Source organism: Phaenicophaeus curvirostris, chromosome 38, assembly GCF_032191515.1.
Source record: "Phaenicophaeus curvirostris isolate KB17595 chromosome 38, BPBGC_Pcur_1.0, whole genome shotgun sequence".
Lineage (NCBI taxonomy): Eukaryota > Metazoa > Chordata > Aves > Cuculiformes > Cuculidae > Phaenicophaeus > Phaenicophaeus curvirostris.
Window position 1 is genome coordinate 1,526,211 of NC_091429.1, and position 23,832 is coordinate 1,550,042.

The 23,832-nt window shown below is 47.7% G+C and overlaps 1 protein-coding gene across 7 annotated transcripts; it reads left to right on the forward strand.

Moving 5' to 3' along the window:
- LARP4 (La ribonucleoprotein 4) lies at positions 1–23,832 on the forward strand. Of its 7 annotated transcripts, none has more exons than XM_069879679.1 (16): positions 1–154; positions 5,772–5,919; positions 7,409–7,567; positions 7,887–7,962; positions 8,497–8,633; positions 9,340–9,443; positions 10,923–11,033; positions 11,342–11,395; positions 12,011–12,220; positions 13,730–13,833; positions 16,388–16,621; positions 17,354–17,402; positions 17,595–17,753; positions 18,303–18,424; positions 19,087–19,249; positions 19,451–23,832. In XM_069879679.1, the coding sequence occupies exons 1-16, from the start codon at positions 137–139 to the stop codon at positions 19,787–19,789; spliced, it is 2,187 nt and encodes a 728-aa protein (XP_069735780.1). In that variant the 5' UTR covers positions 1–136; the 3' UTR covers positions 19,790–23,832. The 7 variants fall into 7 exon arrangements, with proteins under 7 accessions (XP_069735780.1, XP_069735781.1, XP_069735784.1 ...); XM_069879680.1 differs by having other exon boundaries at positions 5,775–5,919; XM_069879677.1 differs by lacking the exon at positions 1–154 and adding an exon at positions 5,406–5,574.

Consider the following 23,832-nt stretch of genomic DNA (forward strand, 5'->3'; position numbering starts at 1 on the left):
CGGCCCCGGAAGAGGCGGAGGCGGGCGAGGAGGCGGCGCCCGGGTGTCCTCCCCGCTGGCGCTGGCGCGGCCGCCGCCGGGCAGCGCCGATCGCCGCCCCCATCGCGGCCCCGCCGGGCTGGCCGCGGACGGCACCATGCTGCTCTTCGTGGAGGTGCGGAGCGGCGGCGGCGGCGGCAGCGGGGGAAGCGGGACGGCGGGGCCTGGCCGGGCCATGCGGCGGGAAGGGCCGCGCCGAGGGGTGGGGACGGGGCTGACACAGCAAATCCGGGGGCGGCGGGGAGGGGGGGCGGCCCGGCGCTCTGGAAGGTTCCGCCGGGGTGAGAGGCACCGCCGTGACCTTCCCGGGAGCCGCCGTGAAGGTTACGCGGGGCCCGGGGGCGGCGGGGCCGGTGGGGGGTGGGGTGGACCGGGCCCCGCGGGAGCGCTCGGCGCGGCCCGTGCGTGGCGGGGGCGGGAAACGCGTTAATTATGTTAATGAAATAGTCGAGTTTGGTGGGGAAAGAGGGGTGTACGGCTGGAGCAGGGGAGGAGGAGCCCGGCGGCCGAGCCGGCCCGTCCTCGGCCTGGAGGTCACCGGGCGGCGGGGGCCAGCGCTCCTCCTGCTGTCCGTGTGTCCAGCCTCTCCCCCCCACCTGGCGTCCGTGTGTCCCCCCCCTCCACACACACACCTGCCTTCCCTCCTAGTGTCCGTGTGTCTGCACACCCTCCCCCTTCCCGGTGGCTGTGTCCCACCCGGTATCCACGTCCCTCTCCCGCTCCCCGTTTCCGTGATCTCCCTTCCCCAGTGTCTGTTTGTCTGGGTCTCCTCCTGCTCTTCCTCCTTTCCCACTCCCCATACCTGATAAACCCCTCGTCCCCCCCCCGATGCGGCCCCCCTTCCCCTACCCCCCATTGCCCATGTGGTTCCCCCTTGCTCCCCTTCGGTGTTCCCCCCGTGTCTGTGTCCCCGTCCCCTGGTGTCCATGTGTGTCCATCTGTCCGTCCCCCCCGGGTCTCCTTGTCCCTCCTGCGTGCTGGTCAGGGCTGCCCCGGCTGTCTCTTTGCCCTCTCACCTCGCGGCGTTTTGTGGAGTTCGGAGCAGCAGCTTCAGCGTTTGCCAGACAAACCCTGGCAGCAGCGTAGCTGCAGTGAACTCTGCGCTGCGTTTGATCCAAAAAACGCAAGGAGCAAACACTGCTGGGATAATTCAGAACTCGCCAAGGAGAGCTGAGGGCCGTTAACGGTGTGTCCAGTCCCAGTGCAGTCTCCGACACGGATACCAGCTCACATTCTGTGGTTAGGAGCCTTGGAATGAAAAGGTTTGGGAAACGCTTTCTCTTCCTCAGGTCTGGTTTGAGGGTTACTTTGTCTTACACTGTGAGTTGGATAAGATGCGGAACGGTGGGTCCCAAGAGTTCAGTTTTAATCCTTGATTTGAAGAGGAGGTGCCTGAGCCAGTGGGAGCCGCAGCGTGGAGCTGCGAGCAGGCAGCCCTGTGCCTGGAGGAGCCACACTGGCCCCTTGAACAGCGGCACGCGATGCTGGGGCTGGAACCCGCAGCGGTGATCCCGAGCAGTTAGGCTGCAGGTGGGGCTGGGGTCAGGGCTCCTCAGGGGGAGCTGGAGCAGATTAGGGGCCTTCAAACAGGCCACACGCCTGTGGCCTCAGTGAATTTCTTTAAATCACGGACCTGACTCTGGTTCCAGTGTTTCATCTCCGTTCTCTCCCACTGCTAACGCTGCCTGTTAGTTTCTGTGGTCTGTGTTTGGGAAGCATCAATAATGTTTCCTTGAGGACAATCTCGACTTTCTGTAGGTGTCTTTTCACTACCAGGCCAAGGGACTTGAGGCCAGATGTTCTGAAACGCTGCAGTCGGGCGCTTGGAAGCAGACAGCAGCTTTTACCTTGGGATCTTCGGGGCTGTGTGCGAATAAGGTGCAGGACAGGGATGTGTTGGCAGCCTTGTGGCTTTCAAGAAGATGAGCTGACTTGCATTCGCTGCCAGCGCTGCGTTAGACTCAAGCGTGCGTGTGGTGACTGGGAATCAATTCCTCCACACCGTGGGATTCTGTTCTCCTTGAATATCTTCTAGCTCACAAAACTATTTGCAGCAAGGGAGCGGTGCAAGACTTGTGCTGGTTTTGTGTTTGGGATAGGTCTTGTTCTTCATATGCAGCAAGGGCCAGCAGGCTGTTAATGATAATTAACTGAATATTAAATGCATTGTGAAAAAATTAATTGGGAATGGCTTGCTTTGGGTTTTGGTCAGGCAGGTGCGTGTTCTTCATTCATTACATTAGAGATTTATTGTGAAAATGGGAATTTTTGTATTTTGATGGCTGGAACGCTGCCCTGGTGTTTGCCAGCGATGTTTCCTAGCTGGAAAACCAGACCCGTGTGAAGCACTGGGTATTTCTGTCCTCTTTTACTGGGTTCCTGCTTCCCTCCAGGTGACAAATTCCACGCTGTTGCCACAGGAGTGAGAGGTGCTGGTGGCCCAGGGAGGGTGGCAGCAGCTCCTCATGGAGCAGCAGAGCATTCACAGGGATGAGAAGCGCTCTAGAGTTCTGGCCCAGGAAGACTGGGCTGCATTCAGCTGAGCTGCCTCTCCACACCACTGAAATTCAGGTCTGTTTTACGTGGGATGTTCTGAGCGTGGACCTGTGGTTACGTGATACCCCGTGGTCCATCCCCTGTGAGTTCTTTGTGCTTTTGCTTGGACATCAGCACGCTCTCCGGTTTGGTTTCCTTCGCAGCCTGAGTTGGCCTTGAAGAGGTGACAAGGAACCGCGCTGCCGTGCCCCCAAATCCACTGTGGATGTGGGGTTCCCTGCCTCCTGGGTTCCCACCAGCACAAGGCTTCACCTCCCAGAGATTTGCTGACGTTTGAGGGTTTCCCCTCTGCTTTTCCACTTCTGGAAACGTTCAGATTCTCACCTCATGAGTTTTATTAAATTATCTTCTGGGTTTCCTTTCAGAGAATCAGTTTGTCACAAGCCCAGTGTTAAGAGTTTGGTTGCAGGGTAATTGGGATGAACATGAAAATCGAATGGTTTAAATGAAAATGTGAGTACTTCAATTTTTCTTGGCTGAATTGAGTCTGTTAAATGTAATTTAGACTGTTGTAAGAAAAATATTCTTTGCCAGCCTTTCAAGAGGAGCCAGATGCTTCGATGCTCAGTTTTGAGGAATTGAAGGAGAAGAATCGTTGATCCGTGTTTGTGATGTAGACTGGAGGGAAGCTGTGCTGCAGAGGACAGCTTTGTCAGCGCGCCGATCCCAGCGAGTGTTCCTAACCTTTGTCACTCTGTAAAGCTTTAACCTCGTCATGAAAGTTCCCGATAGCAGCTGGGCGGGTTCTTGCGCAGCCAATCGAACGGGCTTGGGCTTCGTTAGCTGTGGTTAAATAAGCACAAATTGATTTTTTGGCCTTCTCTTCAGAAGAGCCGAGTGCCAGGACGGAGCGGGGCTGCCCCGGGAGTGCAGCGTGTGGGATTTTCAAAAGCTTGTTTAAATCAGGGACTCTTTATCCTCTCGGAGCCTGTGGTATCTTGCTATTAAGAGCCTTGACATCAGGGCTGGGTCTTGCAGAACTGTGTGATGTGTCATGAGGTGTTTCTAGTGCAGAGAGGAAGGAGCCCACACGCTTTTCCAGGCGCGGGTTTCACCTGTTGCATTAATAGATCATTCATGGCTTCATCAGCCAGAACCTGCTTCAGTTTCTAAGCGCTTTTTACTTGGTCCTGGGATTTCTGAGCTTCCTTCCCCAGTACCATGTGTTGCTCAGTATTTTCTACAGTGAGAAACATCATCTGCCACTTCAGAGTTGCTTTTCGCTCCTGATCACCTCCAGAGCTGAGGTTATCTCCCTGACGTGTTTCAGTTTCACTTTATCGTCCTTATTCCTTAAAATTACTTTCAGATTGAGCTAAACGCCAACCTCAAAGACGTAAGGTAGGGTTTATTTGTGTAAAATAATGAGTCACCTCCTGGAGGCGTCTTTTCTTTCTTGCTTTGATAGAAAGTAAATTTGAGGAGATGGGCACTGCTGGTTTTCCGCTCTTGAGCATGTGCTAGAACTGGCCATGAGGCGAAAGAGCCGCTGGCTGCTAAGCAGAGTTACATCTTGAACTTAAACTACATCGATGATACTCAAAGGAGACCTACAGGAAAGCTGGGGTGGGGCTCTTGATCAGAGAGTGCAGGGATAGGATGAGGGGGAATGATTTTATGCTGAAAGAGGGTAGGTGACCAGGATGTTGTTCCAAGGTTTTGTTGGAGGTTATCCATCCTGAGAACTAAGGAGGGGACTGTGCACGTGTGCTTTCATACAGAGCTGTTTCCAGTTCTTTTTGTTTCCAGCTGTGTTGTGCTGCTTGCCTTAAGGATGGGGGAAAGCTCTATTGCTGCATGGATTAACTCAGTTGCGCGGGGCAGGGAGGGAGGGTTGAATCCCAAAGAGAGCCTTGCAGAAGCTGTGATGTTTGTTTTGCATTCTCTCACAATCATCTTGAACCTCTCCGATGTTTGGAGGCTTTTTGTTGCTGAATTTGGGTTTGTCCTTGGAGCCAAAAGCTTCGGAGCTTGGTGTGACCTTGGCAGAGGAATTATCTCTGCCCCTGTTGCAACTGCTTCCTTATCCTTTTGCTTTGTTTGAGGCCTGGCAGGAACGACTCCGTCATTTCAGAACCTGGGAGGCAGCCTCAAAAATATCAGACTTCCCTGTTTGTGAATTTGAGATACGCACTGGGGTTAATGGCTTTCGCCTTTGAAATTCAAGCAGATGGCGTGAACGATGCAGATTGCTGCTTGGTGGTGGAAGGAGCCTGGGTAGAGGAAGCAGCGCTCGGGGCTTGTGGTGTTTGGGAATTCTTGGGAGGAGAACTTTTACAAAAGCATCATTTTACCAACATGGAAGAGATTGGGTTTATCACGATAGGGCAAAAGCCATTATGATGCTTGTGCTTTGTCTTTGCTGAGTTGTTGACTCTTTCCCCAAACACCTCCAAGCATCTCTTGGAAAGGGACCTTGGAGGGGGCTGTCTTTGCTGTAGAGATGGATGTTTGTGTGGGGCTCCAGGCTGGAGTCCAGCAGTTCCTTCTGTCTGCCTCGCTCTTTTCCCTCTGACTCCGCTTCTGGTCCTTGTTGCCTGGTTTTAGTGTGTGATGCTCCTGTCCCCCTCAGCAGGCCGTGTTTGTCTTTGTCTTGGCACTTGAGAGCTGTTAACCTCCTCAGCTACAGGTCCAGCACACGCTGGGGTGTGTGAGGTGTAGGGAAACTCATGGGGAAACTGGGTCAGGTAAATCCGTGAGGAATCCTGGTGCAGCACCGATGATGCTTGCTTGGTTTGGATGTCACCGATACCACAAGTCATTAGTTTCTTTTCCTTGAAATATGTTTTTTTACCTTCCTTTCCAGGAAGGGGTCTGGAGGAGGGAAAATTTCCCTCTCTGGTGAAAGGGGACTGGAGCATTATGACAGTCAAGTCTTTAAAAGCTTGTGAGTTCCCAGAGTCCTTGCCGGCTAGTCGCTGCCTCTGCTGATGTTGTCGGATGTCAACAGAGAGGTTGAAGGCAACACTTCCAATGGAGGTAGAAATGAAATACTTGGCAAACACCAAGGATTTTCCCATTTTGATTAATGACAAATCACATAGGCATTTACTTGCTGCTTAGACCCTCGAGATGCGGAACTCTAGAAAGTCAATAAATTCACCTCTGTTGTCTGGCTTGGCTTCTAAAGCAGCTTTGGCTTCACGTTCCTAATGAAACTGTCTTGGTCTCTCTAGCAGGTAACATCGAAAGGTGCTGGCTTAAACCCTAACGCCAAAGTGTGGCAAGAAGTACCCCAAGGGAGCGGAGAGGCTGTGCCGCCCACAAATGGCACGGAGCACTCGTGGCAGGACTCGGCGGCTGCCCCGGGGACTCATTCTGAGGGTGAGACATCGCGGGCCGTGGTTAGCACTCGCCAGAACGCGTCCCTTGCTGGGTAGTGCTGAGGCTTCTCTGTGAACCTTCAGCAGTGAGAAGCAGCCTCTTGCTCTTCTCCTTGGAGCTGTTTGTGCCGAGGTAACAGTGAGGGTGAAATGAACACGAGAAAGGGGACAGGACGAGAGGGAACGGCCTCAAGCTCCGCCAGGGGAGGGTCAGGCTGGACATTAGGAAAAAAAAATTCATGGAAAGGGGCGTTGGGCAGTGGCAGAGGCTGCCCAGGGAGGGCGTTGAGTCCCCTTCCCTGGAGGGGTTTAAGGGCCGGGTGGACGAGGTGCTGAGGGACATGGGTTAGTGATTGATGGGAATGGTTGGACTCGATGATCCGGTGGATCTCTTCCAACCTGGTGATTCTATGAAAGTGGCAGGCGGTTTACAGAGATGATGAGCAGTGAGCTGGGGATTCAAGGAGGTGTCCAGAGCTGTGCTAGGCTGGAACGCTTCAGCAGGCAACAGGATCCCAGTGGCCCGGTGATGACTATGTAACGCGCTAAGAGGGATGCAGAATTGACCCTGTGAACAGGAAGATAAGGTCTGAGGGCACCTGCGATCCTGGGAGAGCACTGAGGTGCTGCCAAAACTGTTAGGCAGCAGCCTTTGTGCTGGAGCAGAAACCACCGAGCATCTGCGGGTTCAGTTGAGTCTGTGTTCCCATTCAGTGCTCGTTTTCCTTTCTCACCTCATGGCAGTCCTGTTGTGCAGAACTGTATATTCAAATGGTTCAGCTGTGCTGTTTTTATTAGACTTGATAGGAAGCCGACAGCCCAGCTGCGGTTGCTCTGCGGCAGAGGTGAGGATTGGGTTTGTGGGGGCCCTGTCAAAAGCTTCTGATAAGTCAGCAGAAGTGGAGAGAGAGTATGGAGTTTGTGCATTGACGGGTGGAAACTCATGTGCTGCTTTGCAACAACATGAAGCAATCCTGGCAGCGCTTCACTCCTGGGAAGTTAAAGGCAATTTTTGCATAGAGGTTGTTCGTGCTTTTAAGCAGATCCTAACGTAGGGAGTTGGTTTAGAACAATTACCAGATAATCCCCAGTCCTTTATGTAAGTAAGAATCATGTAATGTGTTGAGGAGGTGGTGTAAACTATTGTAGTGCTTTAGTTTTTAGGAACCTTGTTTAAATATTTCAAATTTCAGAGGGAAAGTCTTGGTTTTTACGTCGTCAGCTGCTTTTGGGGGCCTTAGAATTTCATGATCCAATTAATTATTTATCCCTGAGATGCTAGTGCCTATAAGAAGGTCTTTCTGAGATCGGCGAGGTAGAAGGTGCTGTCTGATACAAAGTAGAGACCAGAAGTCTAAGAAAGGTGTACTTGGCCTGGGCACTTTCAATCCTTGAGGATTTGGTTTACTGTAGGTAGCCAAAACTTTTCAAGTGGAGAATATTCTGAAGCTCCTAGCAGGTTTTCTGGTGATGAAGTGTCCTTTTGCCAGGTAACGTAGAGATCTCGGAGGAGAGCTGCAAGCAGTATGAAGTGATGTATTCCCCCAACTGTGAAGCCCCAAGAAATGGCACAGGAGTCGATGAAGCATCTGCAAATGGAATTGTCCTGGCAGCTGAAGATCTCGGATACCAAATCTATGAAGTGTCTGGTGAGTATCCACGTTAAAACATTGCTGCCAGTAGCTGGAGTCTTCTGTTTAATCACATCAGACTTGACGAGCTTTGAAATGTTCCACGTGTAGTTAAAATCCAAACCTGCTGTAGAACTTGGCCACGTAGGTGAAAGCTGTGTGATGGGAGTCACTTCGAGACTGTCTGGAGTGGAGGTCTCTAAGCTTCTCTCGAGTGACCTTTTCCCTCATGGCTTACCCAGAAGGGAGTCGTGCTTTTATCCTACAATGAAATGTGTTCTTGCGTTGTGTTCTTACCGTGAAACTGGGACCTGATGGTGGTTGTGGTGAATTCCAGGTGAAAGCAGCTCGGCTGTGACCACGGAAGACATTAGAGAATGCTTGAAAAAACAACTTGAATTTTGCTTCTCCCGGTACGTTGCCATTACCTCAGCATCGTATAGACCTGTTAGTAAAGTCATTGACAAATCTTTTCTCTTTTCTTGGCTTTTTGTGCTATCATTTTCATCAAAGTCTTAACTTTGAGTTGTTTGTGATACAAATCAAAGTTTGCTGTAGAAACCCTATGGTGTCTTTCAGCTGTTTCAATCCTGTTTCTGCCTCCTTGTCCCATAATGAATGATTTGTGTGCTTCACAACTGTCGAGTGTTGAGGTCATTTAGCTTTGAGTTCATTTAGCTGTAGGGTACCACAGGAGGTCTCTTGGGCAAGATCCTTCTTGCAAGCACGTAGAGCACCGTAACTTATCATTAAGTTTTTTAATGATCTTTTTAATGATCTACTTTGTGTTGATCTGCTCAGATTTTGGCCAGGAGAGAAAAATCTGAACATGTTCTGGCTGTGAATGCTATTGGGGAACGTCTAAGCCTCCAGTAATGCCACAGTTTTGAGGCTTCTGTAAGTAAAGATCAGGGTTTTTATAAAATAAAGAACTTGTGTCTTTTCAGTGAGAACCTCTCAAAGGATCTCTACTTGATGTCTCAAATGGACAGTGACCAGTTTGTTCCGATATGGACAATCGCCAACATGGAGGGTATTAAGAAGCTGACGACTGATATGGACCTTATTCTTGAAGTTTTGAGATGTAAGTCTGGGTGTTTGGTGTCTGTATAGATAGAACAAAGAATCCTGTGCTTGAGAGAAACGCGCTGGTCTCTGTGCTGGTCGTGGTGCGTTGTTCTGGTCAATGGTGACGGGAACCTGGGTGTGCAGAGGTGTTTCTAAGTGACTGTTCTAGACTCCTGAACTTCAGCTTTAGCTGGTTTATAGAAATCTGCGTAAATCTGCCCCGGAAAGAGGCTGCTTGGGGATATCATGTGAGGGTTTGGAGCCTAGTCGTTCTGGGAGCAGTTGAGGGACCTGGGGTGGGTGTTAGTCTGGAGAAGAGGAGGCTGAGAGGAGTCCTCATAGCTCTCTGCAGCTTCCAGAAAGGAGGTTGGAGCCAGGCAAGTGTTGGCCTCTTCTCCAAAGGAACAAATGATAGGATGAGAGGAAATGGCCTCAAGTTGTGCCAGGGGAGGTTTAGATTGAATATTGGGTATTGACTTTGGGATGGAGTGTTTTGGATATCTGAGCTGTAGGTGGAGGTGACATCAGGCCAACGGTTCAGATGTTCTGAGGAGCAAACAGAGTGTGGCTGGTGGAGCAAATCCTGCTCCCCTGGGTCAGGAAACCTGGTTCCTTGAGCAGCCCCTCCTAGTTCCACACTGGGTAATGAACCCTGGTGTTGCTGACATGTTTCACAGTGCACGGTATCCAGTGTTAAACTGCTGTTTGTCTTTTAATTTTAGCTTCTCCTATGGTACAAGTGGATGAGAGAGGGGAGAAAGTGAGACCAAACCACAAACGATGTATTATCATTCTCCGCGAGATCCCCGAAACAACACCTATTGAGGTAAAAAAGCAGAGAGAAACAGAAGCCCATTGGTATCCCCAGTGGTGCTTCAAGCAGCACCAGAAAGCATTGCTTGAAAGGTCAACTGGTATTGGATTTGATTAAACACAGATATTTTTCTTGTAAGCTACGTAAGGAGTTTTTTCTGCCTGGATGTATTGACAAAAAAGCCAAAGCAAAAACTTGTAGGAGGGCCATGAAGATGATCCAAGGGCTGGAGCACCTCAGCTATGAGGGCACGCTGAGAGAGTTGGGGTTGTTCAGCCTGGAGAAGAAAAGGCTCCAGGGAGACCTTAGAGCAGCTTCCAGTACATAAAGGGGGCTCTAGGAAAGCTGGGGAGGGACTTTTTTACGAGGGCCTGGAGCAATAGGATGAGGGAGGATGGTTTTAAATTGGAAAGGGCAATATTTAGATTAGTCAATCGAAAGAAATTCTTCACAGTGAGGGTGGGGAGGCCCTGGCCCAGGTTTCCCAGAGCAGGGGTGGCTGCCCCATCCCTGGAGGGGTTTGAGGCCAGGTTGGATGGGGCTTGGAGCCCTTGATCCAGTGGGAGATGTCCCTGCCCGTGGCAGGGGTGGAACTGGATGGGCTTTGAGGTCCCTTCCAACCTCAGCCATTTCAGGATTCTGTGATTCTCATTCTTTGTCCCTTCCCATTATTCACCAATTTATCAAAATTCTTTCAAGTGAGCTTTTTTTTTTCCCCAACCAAAAATTGTGCTCACTGAGCTTTTCTGGAAGGAGGTTTGAACTAGTCTCTTTTGAGATCCAAAAATAAATTGTCCCAGGGCATAGCTTGGAATTCAGGCTGAATTTTTGTCACAGAAGTAACTTTACTTGCAGTCAGATGTTGTTTTGGCAGCAAGAAACTTTACCAACCATTTCTTGTTCATTGTGACCCAGTGCAAGCTGAGCTCATTATCTTCAGAGAAGGGAGGATAATAAAATTCCTGCTGATATTTGGCGAACAGAATGATTTAGGTCTTTTTTTTTTTTTTTTTTTAAAGTTGTAACACAGGGTGTTTGTCTCCTGGCATTTTTAATGAGTTCTTATGCAAACGCTGAGCAGCTGCTTTTCCTTCGCTTTAAAATCTGATTATTATGAAGCTGCCAGTTTGCCATGATTTAGAAATATTTTGTGGAATCATTTTTTTTTCTGGCTGACTCTCCCAATCTAAACCCACATTTTTACTACCTCTTTCAAGTAGCTATCTCACCAGTTCTACACTGATTTTGGGTTTAGTTTTGGGGGTTTTTAACTGTTTGGGCCTGCTACTTTTTATTTGAGGAGCTTGGGTTCAGAAAGAAGTAGAGGAGAACTTGGTGCCTGGCAGATTCATCAAGGGAGTTAAAAGAACATCCCTGGTCAAGGGAAGATTGCAGCTGAGGAGCTGAAGGGTGAACTGTGCTTGGCGTAGTGTTCTATTTGCAGCTTGGAGCTGGGTCCCCCCTCACTGCCCACCTTATTCTCTCCCCTAGGAGGTTAAAGCTCTCTTCAAAAATGAGAACTGCCCCAAAGTGATCAGCTGTGAGTTTGCTCACAACAACAACTGGTACGTTACATTCCAGTCGGATACGGATGCGCAACAGGTGAGTGAGGCTGCCTTCAACTGCACTTTACTGATCTCTCCTTTGTTATTTTAAGAGGTTATTGGCATATTCTAGTTAATAGAGGTAAAAGCTCAGAGCTTGTAGGATTTTAGTTCTCTCATTTGCCCCTTGAGTCAAGCTCTCTGGCCGTAACAGGCATCGTGTGTCCTGGGTTTGATGCGTTATTGACTTTATCTGGGCTGATGGGGAAGCACATTGCTACACAGCAGTATTAAACCATTTAATATCCTCTGAAAAGTACGGTTGGATCAAGATACTCTTAACATTCATCCTTTTTGTACTTGCAGGCGTTTAAATACTTAAGGGAAGAAGTGAAAACTTTTCAGGGCAAGCCAGTAATGGTAAGGCTGCTTGATGGGAGGTTTCTGTTTGAATGATGCGCTGTGTGTATGGGGGGAAACGAAGGAATCAGCGGTGGGACTGGCCATCGCGCTTGCTCTGTAGCCGTTAGCTTAAATGAGGTCATGGGCACCTTTGGAAAAGCATTAAATGGCTGCTGGTGTTTGCTGCTTCCCTTGAGGTATGAAATACATTCCTGTTCCATCTTCCCTTCTCCCCTTCCCCAGAATCTGGGTCTGCAGAACTCGGGAGAGGAACTCTGGGCATTGCAAGTCTCTAGCTGGAGCTTGTTACTCTCTAAATACAGCTGAATGGAGCCACTTGGACCAAGAGGAGCTGCCAGAATTGGAGTCTGGGCAGTTCCTGCTGTAGGAAGAAATGTTTATCTTAAACTTGACAGATTCTTGAGCACAAGCAGCACGTGCCCTCATCCCTTTAGCGTGCTGTAGGAATATAATCATTACTGATTTTTATCAGAGTGTCTATTGGTAAACAATAACCAGCCTGCTTCCTCCTCGCATCCCTGTTGCTGTCATTCCAGGAGGCAAGAAAGATTTCCTTTTGTGCTTTCTTTCTTCTCCCAGCTAATATACGTGATGTGATTTGATGTCTTGCAGGCAAGGATAAAAGCCATCAACACTTTTTTCGCTAAGAATGGTTACCGGGTAGTAGATTCCAGTGTCTACACGCAGCCAGTGCAGGCCCAAGCACAGTTTGCCTCGCCGCTCTTCATGCAGCCTGTATATAGTCCTCAGCAGTACTCAATTTACAGCATCGTGCCTCAGACGTGGTCTCCAAATCCCGCACCTTACTTTGAAACACCACTGGTGAGTAACGGCTGATGAAAAGGAGGAGAGAGAGAGAGCTTGGAGAACAGAAGGCTTCTGAGAGACTTTATTGCAGCTTCCAGTACTGAGAGGGGCTCCAGGAAAGCTGAGGAGGGGCCCTCAATCAGGGATGGGATGAGGGGAAATGGTTTTAAGCTGAAAGAGGGTAGATTGAGATGAGATCTTAGGAAGAAATGTTTTCCTGTGGGGAGGTGATGGATGGTTGCGAACCAGAGGACATTTCCTGAGCACCCCAAGCACTGAGCAGCTTATGCTAAATGAAATAAAGGCACCTTAGCATAAGGCCTCACAGCTTTTGCACCAGAATTCAAGCTAACTTTGCAGAAGAAGCAGCTGCTGTAACTGACACACTGTCTTCAAGGTTTTTCTTTGCAACAATAGAGAGGTTTTCTACCTTCTACTCCTCTCATTTCTCACGGGAAGCTTTCCTCAGTAGTCCTTGACTTGTTACTTTGTAGTCTATCAATTTGTAGACTGAAATGCTCACATAGCTGTTTCTCATGGGAAAATATAATAATGTATTGTAACCAACGATTACTTGTTACTAATGAAGAATCGTCAAATCAGCTTGTAAAACAATGGCTTGCTTCAGCAAGTAAGGTATAAAATGTGTAGTGAACTTCGATTAAATGGCTTCACTTGGATCATATTGATCACTGCGTGTTGTCCCATATTTTCTTCCGTCAGGGAGGCCCTGGCCCAGGTTGCCCAGAGCAGGGGTGGCTGCCCCATCCCTGGAGGGGTTCAAGGCCAGGTTGGATGGGGCTTGGAGCCCCTGATCCAGTGGGAGGTGTCCCTGCCCATGGCAGGGGGTGTGGAACTGGATGGGCTTTGGGGTTCCCTTCCAACCCAAACCATTCTATGGTTCTGTGATCATGGAGGGCTTTTTAGTCGTAGAATGCACAGTTTTTTCTAATGGGGCTCCTCTGTTTTGTGATGCCTCATGTTATAGAATCATAGAATCGCTTGACTAGAAAAGACCTCTGAGGTTGAGTCCAACCATGTCTGTCCACTACTAACCAGCTCCGTGAACACCCCATCCACCCTGTCCTTTAAACACCTTCAGGGATGGAGACTCCACCACCTCCCTGGGCAGCCCCTGCCAGGGCGTGAGAACCCTTTTGGTGAAGAAATTTTTCCAGATGTCTAGTCTGAACGGGCTCGATGCAGCCTCTCTGACAGCCATGGCTTTATCTCTCACCGTTGGCTGCCATCTATTTCAAGAAATTTTGTGTTGAATTCCATTATCCAGTAGCTGATGGTGTTGAAAGAGCTTTGTAGCCTTGTAACTCTTCCAGCAGCAGGAGGACTCTGATGCTCAAGTAGCTGTGCAGGCTGTGACCCTGGTGGGGATTTTGCTTCCATAGCGAGTTTACAGCACGTGGGATGTGGTAGCACACACAGAGCAGGTGAATAATGCCGAAGCTGATCTCGTAACACTGCAAAGGTTTCTCTTTTCTCAGCAATTGAGACTGTTGTCTGTTGCAGGCCCCCTTCCCGAACGGTGGATTTGTGAATGGCTTTAACACACCAGGATCGTATAAAACAAATGCTGCTTCTTTGAGTATAGGTCGCCCATTCCACAGAAATCGGTAAGACTGCTCTTCACACCTTTTGTGATCTGAGAACTCGTGGTGTTGGGATCCTGATGTGTTCCTTGCCCTTGTCATATGCTGTGCTTTGCGATGGGACTGGGTTATTTATTTTGTTTATCAAATCTCTGTGATGTTTTACTACTTGATTCATAAAGTAAAGCTAAAATCAAGCTTAAGATGCTAAAATAAGGCATATATGCTGGAGAGAGCAGAAGTATCGCCTCTAGCAGCCTCAGAGGAGTTTCTGCAGACAAATAATGACCTCCCGTTAAGGTAACCCTTCTTATGTTTGCTGTGTGCAGATTATAAAATCGTGCAGCACAAATATAAGCTTTTCCTGTTGTTTGATTTAGTCTTGCAGAGAGCCATTCGGTTTATGCAGCTGAATCGTGTGCCCTGGCTGCTCTGTTACAACCGCCTGCTGCTGAGTCGGTTACTCTGATTTATTTGCTTTATCTCCCTCTTCTCTGATTACTGTAAGGATATAAACACCAGGGAGGAGGAAGCAGCTTTATATTTGTTGGAAGGGTGCTCTGTAAATGCAACGGAGCCGTAATCCCTTTGTGTGGGTGGGAATGGTTTTATTCTGCAGGCTGTCGCGCTGTATTCAGCCTGGGCGGGCTGGTAGCTTGGGCATCGCTGACAAGTGCTGGTACCGTGAGTGGTTTGAGATGCAGTGAAGGTTTGTGGCCGTTGGCAAAAGGTGAACTTTGAAATTTGCTCTGTGGTGACTCAGCAGAGTCCGGGAAGGCTGGCAGTGCGACTGCTCGGAGATGAGGCAGCTGACTTGCTTACAGCAGCTCAGTTCCCAGCCAAGACCTTCTTATAAAGGGCTTGGTTTTTTGGTTTTTTTGCCTTAAATTGTGCCCAGACTTTAAACCTTATAAAGCTCTGAGGCATCTGCATCTTCTGAGAAGTCTGGATGCTGAAACTGTATGAGAGTTGTATGTACCCAAATTTTAACATCTGGAAATGACCACATATTCACTGCCTCCTTGTAGAAAACATCTGTATAATCTTTAAGCTTTTGAGACTCTTGGTGAAGTTAAGACTTTAACTTGTGAAACTTCAGTTGCTGTGAAGTTAAAGCTTTTGGGTCAAGCGTGGGCAGGTTCTGCTGCTCAGTCTCTGCTGTCCTGTCTTTCCTGCCGGTCTTGCTTAGCCTTTGTGCCGCTGCAGAGCTCTGGGTTTGCAGTAATAAACCTCCCTATTCTGGAAGCAGATGTTAGTTATGCTCCAGATTCCTTTGCAAACAGGAGAGTGAGGAGGTTACGGCGAGACACAGCCTCAGGTTCGGCCCAGTGATGATCAAGTATCGCGCTAAGAGAGATCAGGTCCAACAATCGATTGTCTGGGCGGCCTGCACTTCTTGCTTTTCCTTCTTTTTTCTTTGCTCTCTCTCATCATCTCTCCTTCCCTCTGCTTTTTTTTTCTTCCTCATCTTTCCCCATCTTTTCTGCTTTGCTCTTCTGCCCAGACAAGATTGTGGCCTTCTCAGTGACGGGTAAGATTATGAGATCTGAGGGCTGAACGATGTCTCGAGAATCATCTGTTTAAAGAATGATTTGAACAAAATGCAAGTGTCTGATTTGCTTTCCACCTCCCTGTGGGTTTTGCTCGTGGAAAATGTAACCTTATTGGCGTCTCGAAACCAACTTGATGCTTCTTGAAGCTGTGAAGTGTGAATTAATCTTTGTTTAGTGCATTTTCTCTTGAACAGCAGAAGAGTTTGTTCAGAGAGGTTCGTCCAGCTGCTGCTTTCAGGTTTCTGGCCTAGCGATTTGTTTTTGTCTTTCAGGCAGTTGATATTTAAGTATTGGGTTTTTCTCTGTAGCTAAACATTTGTTCAAGCCAGTCATATTTATTTTGCCCTGACTTGTTGCAACACCCTTGTGGGAAGGGCAGGCTGAGTCTTTGTTACAGAATCCTTTAATGCTGAATGATCAATAAGTGGGTAAAATGTCTGGGATGTTGTAAGCTGCAGGGTCAGCATTGTGGGTGTTTGATAACAGGAACAGTGAGGCTGAGACCCTGACCTTCTTGGCTACTCCAGCCTCATCTTCCCTGTTCTCTTCAGTCCTTGCAGTCACCAGCTTCTTGTTTCGGTTCAATTTTTTGCTTGCAGGCAGACAAGTTTGTTCCTGGGGCTTAGCTTAGTTCTCCAGACCAATCTCCCTGTGCTTCTCTGCAGGCTCAGAGAGACAAAGAATCCTTCTGGGTTCTTCTGGATCTTCTACCACCTCTAGGTTTTGGGAGGGTAGTTGTTTTTTTTTTCCCCTGCTTTAGTGTCTGTTGGGCAGCAATTTTGATGTTTTCTTCAAGTGGCAACACTTGATAAGGAGGGAAGGTTGCAAGAAAACTAGAATAAATGGTGGTAAAGAAGAATTCCGTTGTTCTTTCCAAACCTGTGTAGGAAACGAGTTCTCTGCTGGAGCTCCAGTGCTCACTGAGCTCCCCCCTTCTTGTCAGCTCCGAATTACCTGTAGTTGGTGGTAGGTTTGCATCTTGTTCCCCAGCTCTGGGTTCCCCAGCTCTGCTCTGTGTTCTGCAGCGTGAAGCCTCACTTCCGCTCGTCGAGCAGCTCGGAGCACGCAGCAGAGGGTCCGGCCTCCGTCGGCGCCGTGCCAGCGGGGGAAGGACCTCTGAACAGAACCAACTCAAGGAATTTTGTGATGGAGCGACACGGCAGTCCCCTAACTGGGCACCAAGAGCAAGGTTATTCCCAGAAGGATTCTTCAGCCACACAGATGGAGCAGAATGGAGATTATGGCATTGGCAGGGGCAGGTAAAGAACTGCGTGTCCTTCTTTTTGCTTTTTGCTTTAACGCAGTGGGACGTGGTCTTGGAGTTCAGACAACTCGTGATGCAATATATGTTCCTGTAAAGACTGACCAGGGCAAAAATGGCTTTTAAATAAATGATAAATACTAAACTGGGAGCGTGAACGTTTCCTGCTTGACTATACGTTCATTCATGGTCCTCACAAACACCTTGTGGTGAGGTAGCGAGGTATCTTTATTTCAAAATAACTGCTCTGTTCCCAGAATGAAAGCAGTTGCTGAAGTAAAGATGGTATCACTGTAAATAATGAGCAAATCCTCAGCTGGAGAATTTTGTGCTCCTAAAAGCTGTAAGATCAACTGGTGTTGTCTTTTGTCTGTTAGTTCAGGGTTTGGGCATTTAAAAATAGAGACCAAGAATGATATTTGTGAACTTGGATGGATAAATTGATTACTATAAAACTGTAGGACACTAATATAACAGTCCAATTATCCATGTTCAGGTACGGTGCTCTAGGTTACCCCGTCCAGGGGAGGGAAAAAGAGAACTTCTTCCCACTATGGACCATGTTCCAAGAGTTTTGGCCCTTCCTGAAGGTGGAGAACCTCCCAGAACTGTATTTTGGGAAGCATTGGGAAGCTGCTGTAAATCCTCTGTCACAGGGCACCCCTTTGTATGGATGAGTGTGCTCTTCAACTGGATGAATGCACTGACTGGCTCTGTTTTGCCTTTAAAGGAGGAACGTTTTCCGAGGTCGGAGGAGGCGAGAAGATGAACGGGTTTCAGTAAGTTCTGCTTCCTTTTATTGCAGAGTCACACAAAGTGCAGTGTGTCAGCCTTGCATTTACTGAAGGACAGGCAGAGTCCTTACATTCTCAGATCACGTTGTGGATATTGAGTGTTTCTAGGAATTTCCGTGCCCCTTGCTTTTCATGCTGGGTGTTCCAGCTCCGTTAATGGACGTTTTCCTTCTCTAGAGACCTCAGCCTTCAGCAGAAACAAAGACTCAGACACCAAAGTTTGACTTGCTAGCATCAAATTTCCCACCTTTGCCTGGCAGCACAGCAAAAATCGCAGGAGAGCCTGTGCTGGAGAGCAGGATGTCCGATATCGTTAAAGGAGTCTGCAAAGAGAAGGTACCAGCTTTTATATCATAGTAGCGCGTGTGCGCTGCCTGCATCTCCTTTCTCCCTGCTTAAAGATCTAGTTCATGTTAGGGCTCCACGCTGGGATGCTTTAAACCCAAAAGTCATGCTGTGTGTGTTTAATGTATTTGCTGTCCTTTTGGTCTTGGTTTTCCTTGGCTTTTGGTGGCTATTTAGCTGAAGTTTCTGTAATTACGTTGTTGTAAGCTTGCTGCTCTTTTGGAATAAAACAGGGAGCATTGGCTGTTGGAGGAGGAGCAGTTTGTGTGTAGGGTCAGCAGGGGCTGTTCCAGACAGATCTGTTTGAGCTGATGGAACGAGGCTTTGGTAATAGGGGTGATGCGGCCTCGCTTTGCCTTTTACCCATTATTTGTTTTGCCTATAGAAAGGGTGATACCTTTGGAGGTGATGCTCTAAAAGAAGTAGAATTTTTATAATCAGGACTTTGATAATGCCCTCCTTCTTGAACTGCAAAATTAAGGAGCAATTAAAACACATCTTTGATCTTTCCCTATTTTGCAACTTCTGTTTTCTGTCCAGGAAAGCAAAGATCTGCTGCCCAGCTCTCCGGCTCCTGCTCAGGAAGAACCGATGGACAGTCCTGTCCAGCAGCCGGTGACGAGTACAAGTTCACCAAGCCACACTGAAGCTGTGGTGCTGAGGTACTCGGCTTACGCGCATCAAGGGTATTAGAATTGGGATGTTCTAGCAAAAACTCCAGCTGGTGTTTGCTGTTTCTGCTCTGTCAGTGTGGGCAGCTTCTCTGGGGGCCACTAGATCCAAATAATGTGTTGTGGTGGAAGTGGCTACACCACCCTGTTATGCAAAAAATGCAGTAGTGACATAGAATCATAGAATCACCAGGTTGGAAGAGACCCACTGGATCATTGAGTCCAACCATTCCCATCAATCACTAACCCATGTCCCTCAGCACCTCGTCCACCCAGCCCTTAAACCCCTCCAGGGAAGGGGACTCAACCCCCTCCCTGGGCAGCCTCGGACAGGGACCCTTTCCGTGAGAGACTTTTTCTTCCCTCCTCTCCACAACCTCCTCTCAGGGAGTTGCAGAGAGCAATGAGGTCTCCCCTCAGCCTCCTCTTCTCCAGGCTAAACCCCCCCAGCTCTCTCAGCCGCTCCTCTTCTTCTCCAGCCCCCTCCCCAGCTTCCTTGCTCTTCTCTGGACTCGCTCCAGAGCCTCAACATCCTTCTTGTGGGGAGGGCCCAGAACTGACCCCAGGATTCAAGGAGTGGTCAGAAAACTCTTTCTCACACCTTAATTTCTGTGCAAGGAGATTTTAATGTTAAATTGTTCTGGGTTTGACAGCACAGTGCAGCCAGACAGCAAACCAGAAGAAGTAACTGCTCAGAAAGATGTTCTGGCTTCCCCGCCAGTGTCCGTCTGTCCTGTCAGTGCTGCGAAGCCACCAAGGACAAACACCACTTCACCTTCTGCTAATGCAAGTGCGGCTCCTGCTTCGTCGATGCAGGTAAGGCCCGGAGCAGGGAGCGTGAGGGGTGCTCTTAGATGGGCTGAGGGAGCATTTTGGGACCTTCTTTTGTGCAGTTTACCGTGGCTGTGGTGCGATCGCTCGCCGTACATCTCGCTGCTGTTCCTGGGATGATCTGAAGGAGCAGAGCGTGGTTATTCCTTTCTTTAAACTGTGCTTTTCTCCCTTGATGTCCTGAAGGAGCCGCGCAAGCTGAGTTACGCTGAAGTTTGCCAGAAGCCCCCGAAGGAGCCTCCTCCAATCCCCGTTCAGCCGCTTCGGGAGCATCGCACCAACATAGTTCCCCCTGCCAAAAGCGAAGAGAACGGCGCCGCGGAGAAGGCTTCGGAGAAGCCGCACGACAGGGCTGAAGGCCGAATGAAGGATTTCTCGGGGTTCCGAGGCAACGGGCCTCCCAGGGGGGGAGCTGCTGGGAAAATCAGGGAACAGAGGCGCCAGTTTGGACGCAGATCGTCGCCTCAGGGAGCACCTCGACGTGTCGGCAAGGAGCAGTACGTGCCACCCCGCTCACCAAAGTAACTCTTATCCCACCGCTTGTTCGCGATTGAATTTGAGCTGTGGACTAAGAAGCAGCAAAGGAGACTGAGGAAAGAAGCGTTTGTGAAGGGGAACACTGAACCGGAGCGTGGCTTGCGTGGAGAAGATGTGGAGGGTCCCAAAATTCATCTCGGAAAGTTATTTCGCAAATGCTGGAGGATTCCAATCACTATAAATATAGAGATTATAATTTTTGTATTTTTGTTTTTAATTTGCAGAGGGTTTCCTGTTTGAAATCAGTTTTGGGATTGCGAAAGTAGCGTTTTGACAAATTAACCTGTCCCTCGGCAGAGGAGGAGAAAAGGATAAGAGAATATTATTTTTGGAAAAAAAAAAAAAAAGAGCATTTCTGTACAATTAGAACTTTTTTTAACCTATTTAACACTTGGCTTGGCAGGTGGGGTGTCTGGCCTCGCATCGCAGCGCGTCTGAGGTGTGGGGTTGGCGTGAAAGTGGAGTGAGTGCAGCTGGATCTTGTTGTCACGATGCAGTCACTGATGAGAAACCTGAATGTTCCGCTGTAGTGAGCCCCGTGTTTCCAGCGCGGGGTGGACACGATAGTCTCTTGACTTCACTAATGATGCATTCAGCAAGCTTTTTACATGATTATATTGATGGGAATACCCGCTTGTAGGTCAGAGCACATGGACAGCAAAAATGGTCTTCTGGACACAATTGGAAGGAGGCAGAAGGGAGGACGTCAGAATCTTTAATTTGTCCTCGCCTCCTTTTGAGGGCAACTTCTTAGTTTCGTTTTTGTTCTTTTTTTTCTTGCTTGTTCCTTTCTCTGATCTCTTTTTTGCAGACTTTTATGCATTTGTTGTGGTGTGTTTGCTGGAGGCAGGCCCAGCGCGGGGTTGCTGGGTGGCTACACAGGGCAGGATCTTTGCTTCACAGGTAAAGAGCCTGGAATTCCAGTTGCAGATGTGAAATTTGGCCTTGCAGGGGGAAGCTCTGGGTGTGGAGTTGTGCCAGGGTCAAGCCGACATCTCAGAGACGTGGCTGGATTTCCATACACTGACCTATCTCGGAGCAGGGTAGCTCGTGCTGTGTGCCCGGAGCTGGGGTTTGTCTCCTGGAACTCCTTTTACAGCCGCTTTAGTAGCGACTTGACTTCTTTTAACTGTTTTAAGTGAACTAGAGAGAAAGGGTTAAGCAAAACTCATGTTCAGAGAAGCTACTTGAGAGGCAGCGTCTTGCCTAGCTGTGTGCTGAGAGAATTTGCAGTGGTATTGCCTCGAAATGATTCGGTTGAAGGTGATTAACAACCAAAATAGGAAAATCCATGAATTAATCTGCCAAAATCAGCACGTCAGGTTTCAAAGTTCTGTGTGAAACCTTAGGGAAAGGTAGCTTCCAGTGGTAAGAATCACACCTTTCTTTTTCTTTTTTTTTTTCTTTTCTGTTTTTAGTGAATAGCAGGTGTAGAAATCTGAAGTCGTAAGTTGTGAACACTGGAAAACTCAATTGTGATCTCTACCGTAACCATCTTAGTGATATAACGCTAGCGTTGCTGTTAGAATGAATGTAAGTGGCAGTTTGAATAACTGTGAACGTTCTCATCTTCTGATTTCTTAGCCAGATAAACCCTTGGCGGCTTTGGACTCGGTAGGCATTCTCTATCAACTGCTTTGAGAACACTCATATCTATTTTTATAAATATATATATAAAGGCAGAGTTGTCATTTCTCTAACTTATTATTCAGCTTGGCAATCGCTTTGGTTTGATTCATAACACGATAGGATGTATTTATGCAGTTAACTGTTCATTTCTACGCATGTTATATATATTATATACATATATATAAAGAAAACCAAAATCATTATTCACTTTGAAACGACCTGTACTGGGTTTAGAAGTGTTGAGGTTCTGAAACGCGATGAATTCGGGGCTCGTCTTGAATCATTTTCAAGGCTAGAAACAATTAATTGCGGTCAAACTGGATGAGAGGAACCTGTGAGGCCGTTGCAGACGTTTTGGGGGGGTGGGTGGGCACCGTGCTGTGAATTCGGATCCGCGTTGAGGTACCGATGGATGCTTTGAGCTCTTGGCTGTCAGAGATTGAGTCACTCGGTAAGGAATCGCTGCTGCTGCTGCTTTCTGACCTCCCTGATCAAGGTATCTCGTTAACTCTGCTCCACGCAGCATCCACTTACCCTGCAGCGTCACCTCGTAGTGCTGGGAAGGGAATCTGAGGTTTCAACAGTTGTGAAATGAAACTTCTTCTATCACGTGGGGAGTTTTTCTCCTCTTGGGATGGGGAGAACTTGGCTGGGGGAAGGAACGGAGGCTTCGTTGGGCCCGGGGGCGCGTTTCCCAGCAGCAACTCGTGGCCCTTGTGCAGCGTCCGCAAAGAAATCTGTAACCCTGAGGGCTTCGGGGCACTCGTAATTATTTATTTAATACCTGCGTGTGAGGATTTACCATTAGTGCTTCCCTTCTCCCCCCTCCCTCTGCCATTTTGGACTGGGGGCTTTGGATTTTCCCTTTCTATTTTCTGTGGGAGGGGAAATAACCGATTAAAATAGGCTGTGAAAACCAAACTCCCCCAGTGAAGCTCTTTTCCAAATTACTGTGCCTGGAAAAGATGGGGCTGCTCTCTTGTCCTTCTTTCGGGGGAAGCGAAAAGAGAAATCAATCATTATTTGCATGTGATAGTAAAATTAAAAGTGCAAAAAAAAAAAAAGTTTCTTTTTTTTTCTTTTGATTTCTTGACTTAAGTTAGTTTTCTAGTATCTTACATTCCTGCTATCTTTGTTTTTTAAAGAAAAAATTAGCCTGGCACGGTCTGATGGTGCAGTTTTAGCAGTAGATTTAAAAAAAAAAAGAGTAAAAATAATAAAAAAAAAAAAGTAACCCACTCTATTAACCAGAAGATGATGATGATCCTGTGGCAGATCAGTAGCAAATAAGTGACTTAATTGATGCTTTACTGTAGTTCCATAGCTATGGCCTTACTACCTTGTCGATAGCGGCTTAATTGTCTTGAAAATGTCTGCGATTTTTACTGTTACCCGCGGGAACGTTTGCCTGGGGGAGAAAATCTGCTGTGTACAGAGGATATTTTAAATAAACCACGCCATTCTCTTACAGATGATGCAACAAGAGATGCACTTCGGGGTTCGGGGGGGTGGGAATCGCTTCCAATAAGTTGTTTTTTTGTTGGGTTTTGTTGTTTTGTTGTTTTTTTTTTTGTAAATCCTTGATTACTACAGATATGCAATAGAATTTTTGTTTCTAATTTTGATATTTCCTTCGGAAACATAAGATTGTTGCCATTAATCTGAATGATTTCTCATGCTCTTTCTTTGTGTGTATATATTCTAGCTAGTTTTGAGCTTCCTTTAGGAGGGTACATCATTTTGATTTGTTGTAGTTGAGTTGGCTCTTCTCTTCGGTGCCTTTAGCAAAGGCGCTCGGGGGTGTTCATCGAGTCTCTTTTTAATGTACAGTTGGGGGAGGACTTGAAATGGAGTTTAAAGCAACTTATTTCTGAAAAAAAAAAAAATCCACCTGCAAACGAACCTGTAACAACTTTAAAATTTTATATTTAAGAACCAGAGGTTTATTTTTATGGAGCTTCAGTTGTGGATACCGTTTCCAAAAAAGAAAAAAAAAAAAAGAAGCAACTTCAAATGTAAACAGACTGTGCATAAATGGGTTTTGTTCTAATTTTTATAGAATACAAAATATTCAGATAATATATTGAGCTCAAGTTCCTACAGCCATCTCGTTCCTCCCAGATGAATCCAGCTTCCCCTTGGCATTTCTGGTCTCTCTTTAAAGTTTAGGGCTTCAGTGAAAGGAGAGAAAAAAGCAACCTATCTGGCTTCTAGACTTTGTCTGTTCTGGTATCTTCCTGTTGTCGAACCTGTCAAAACCGAAATTTGTGTGAAGTAGGTTCATGCTTTAAATGTTAAAATGATAATACATGTATTTGTATTTGTTTTTGACATTGCCAAGGTGCTATGGGAAATTGAAAAATAAAGGTAGAAAAAATAAAGCTGATTTAAAAGAAAAAAAA

Coding starts and splice junctions, on each gene's coding strand:
- LARP4 (XM_069879677.1), top strand. CDS start 5,536: ATGTCAACAGAGAGGTTGAAGGCAACACTTCCAATGGAG. Junction 5,575..5,771: donor AGGCAACACTTCCAATGGAG/GTAGAAATGAAA, acceptor TGGTCTCTCTAG/CAGGTAACATCGAAAGGTGC. Junction 18,425..19,086: donor ACTGAAGCTGTGGTGCTGAG/GTACTCGGCTTA, acceptor TGGGTTTGACAG/CACAGTGCAGCCAGACAGCA.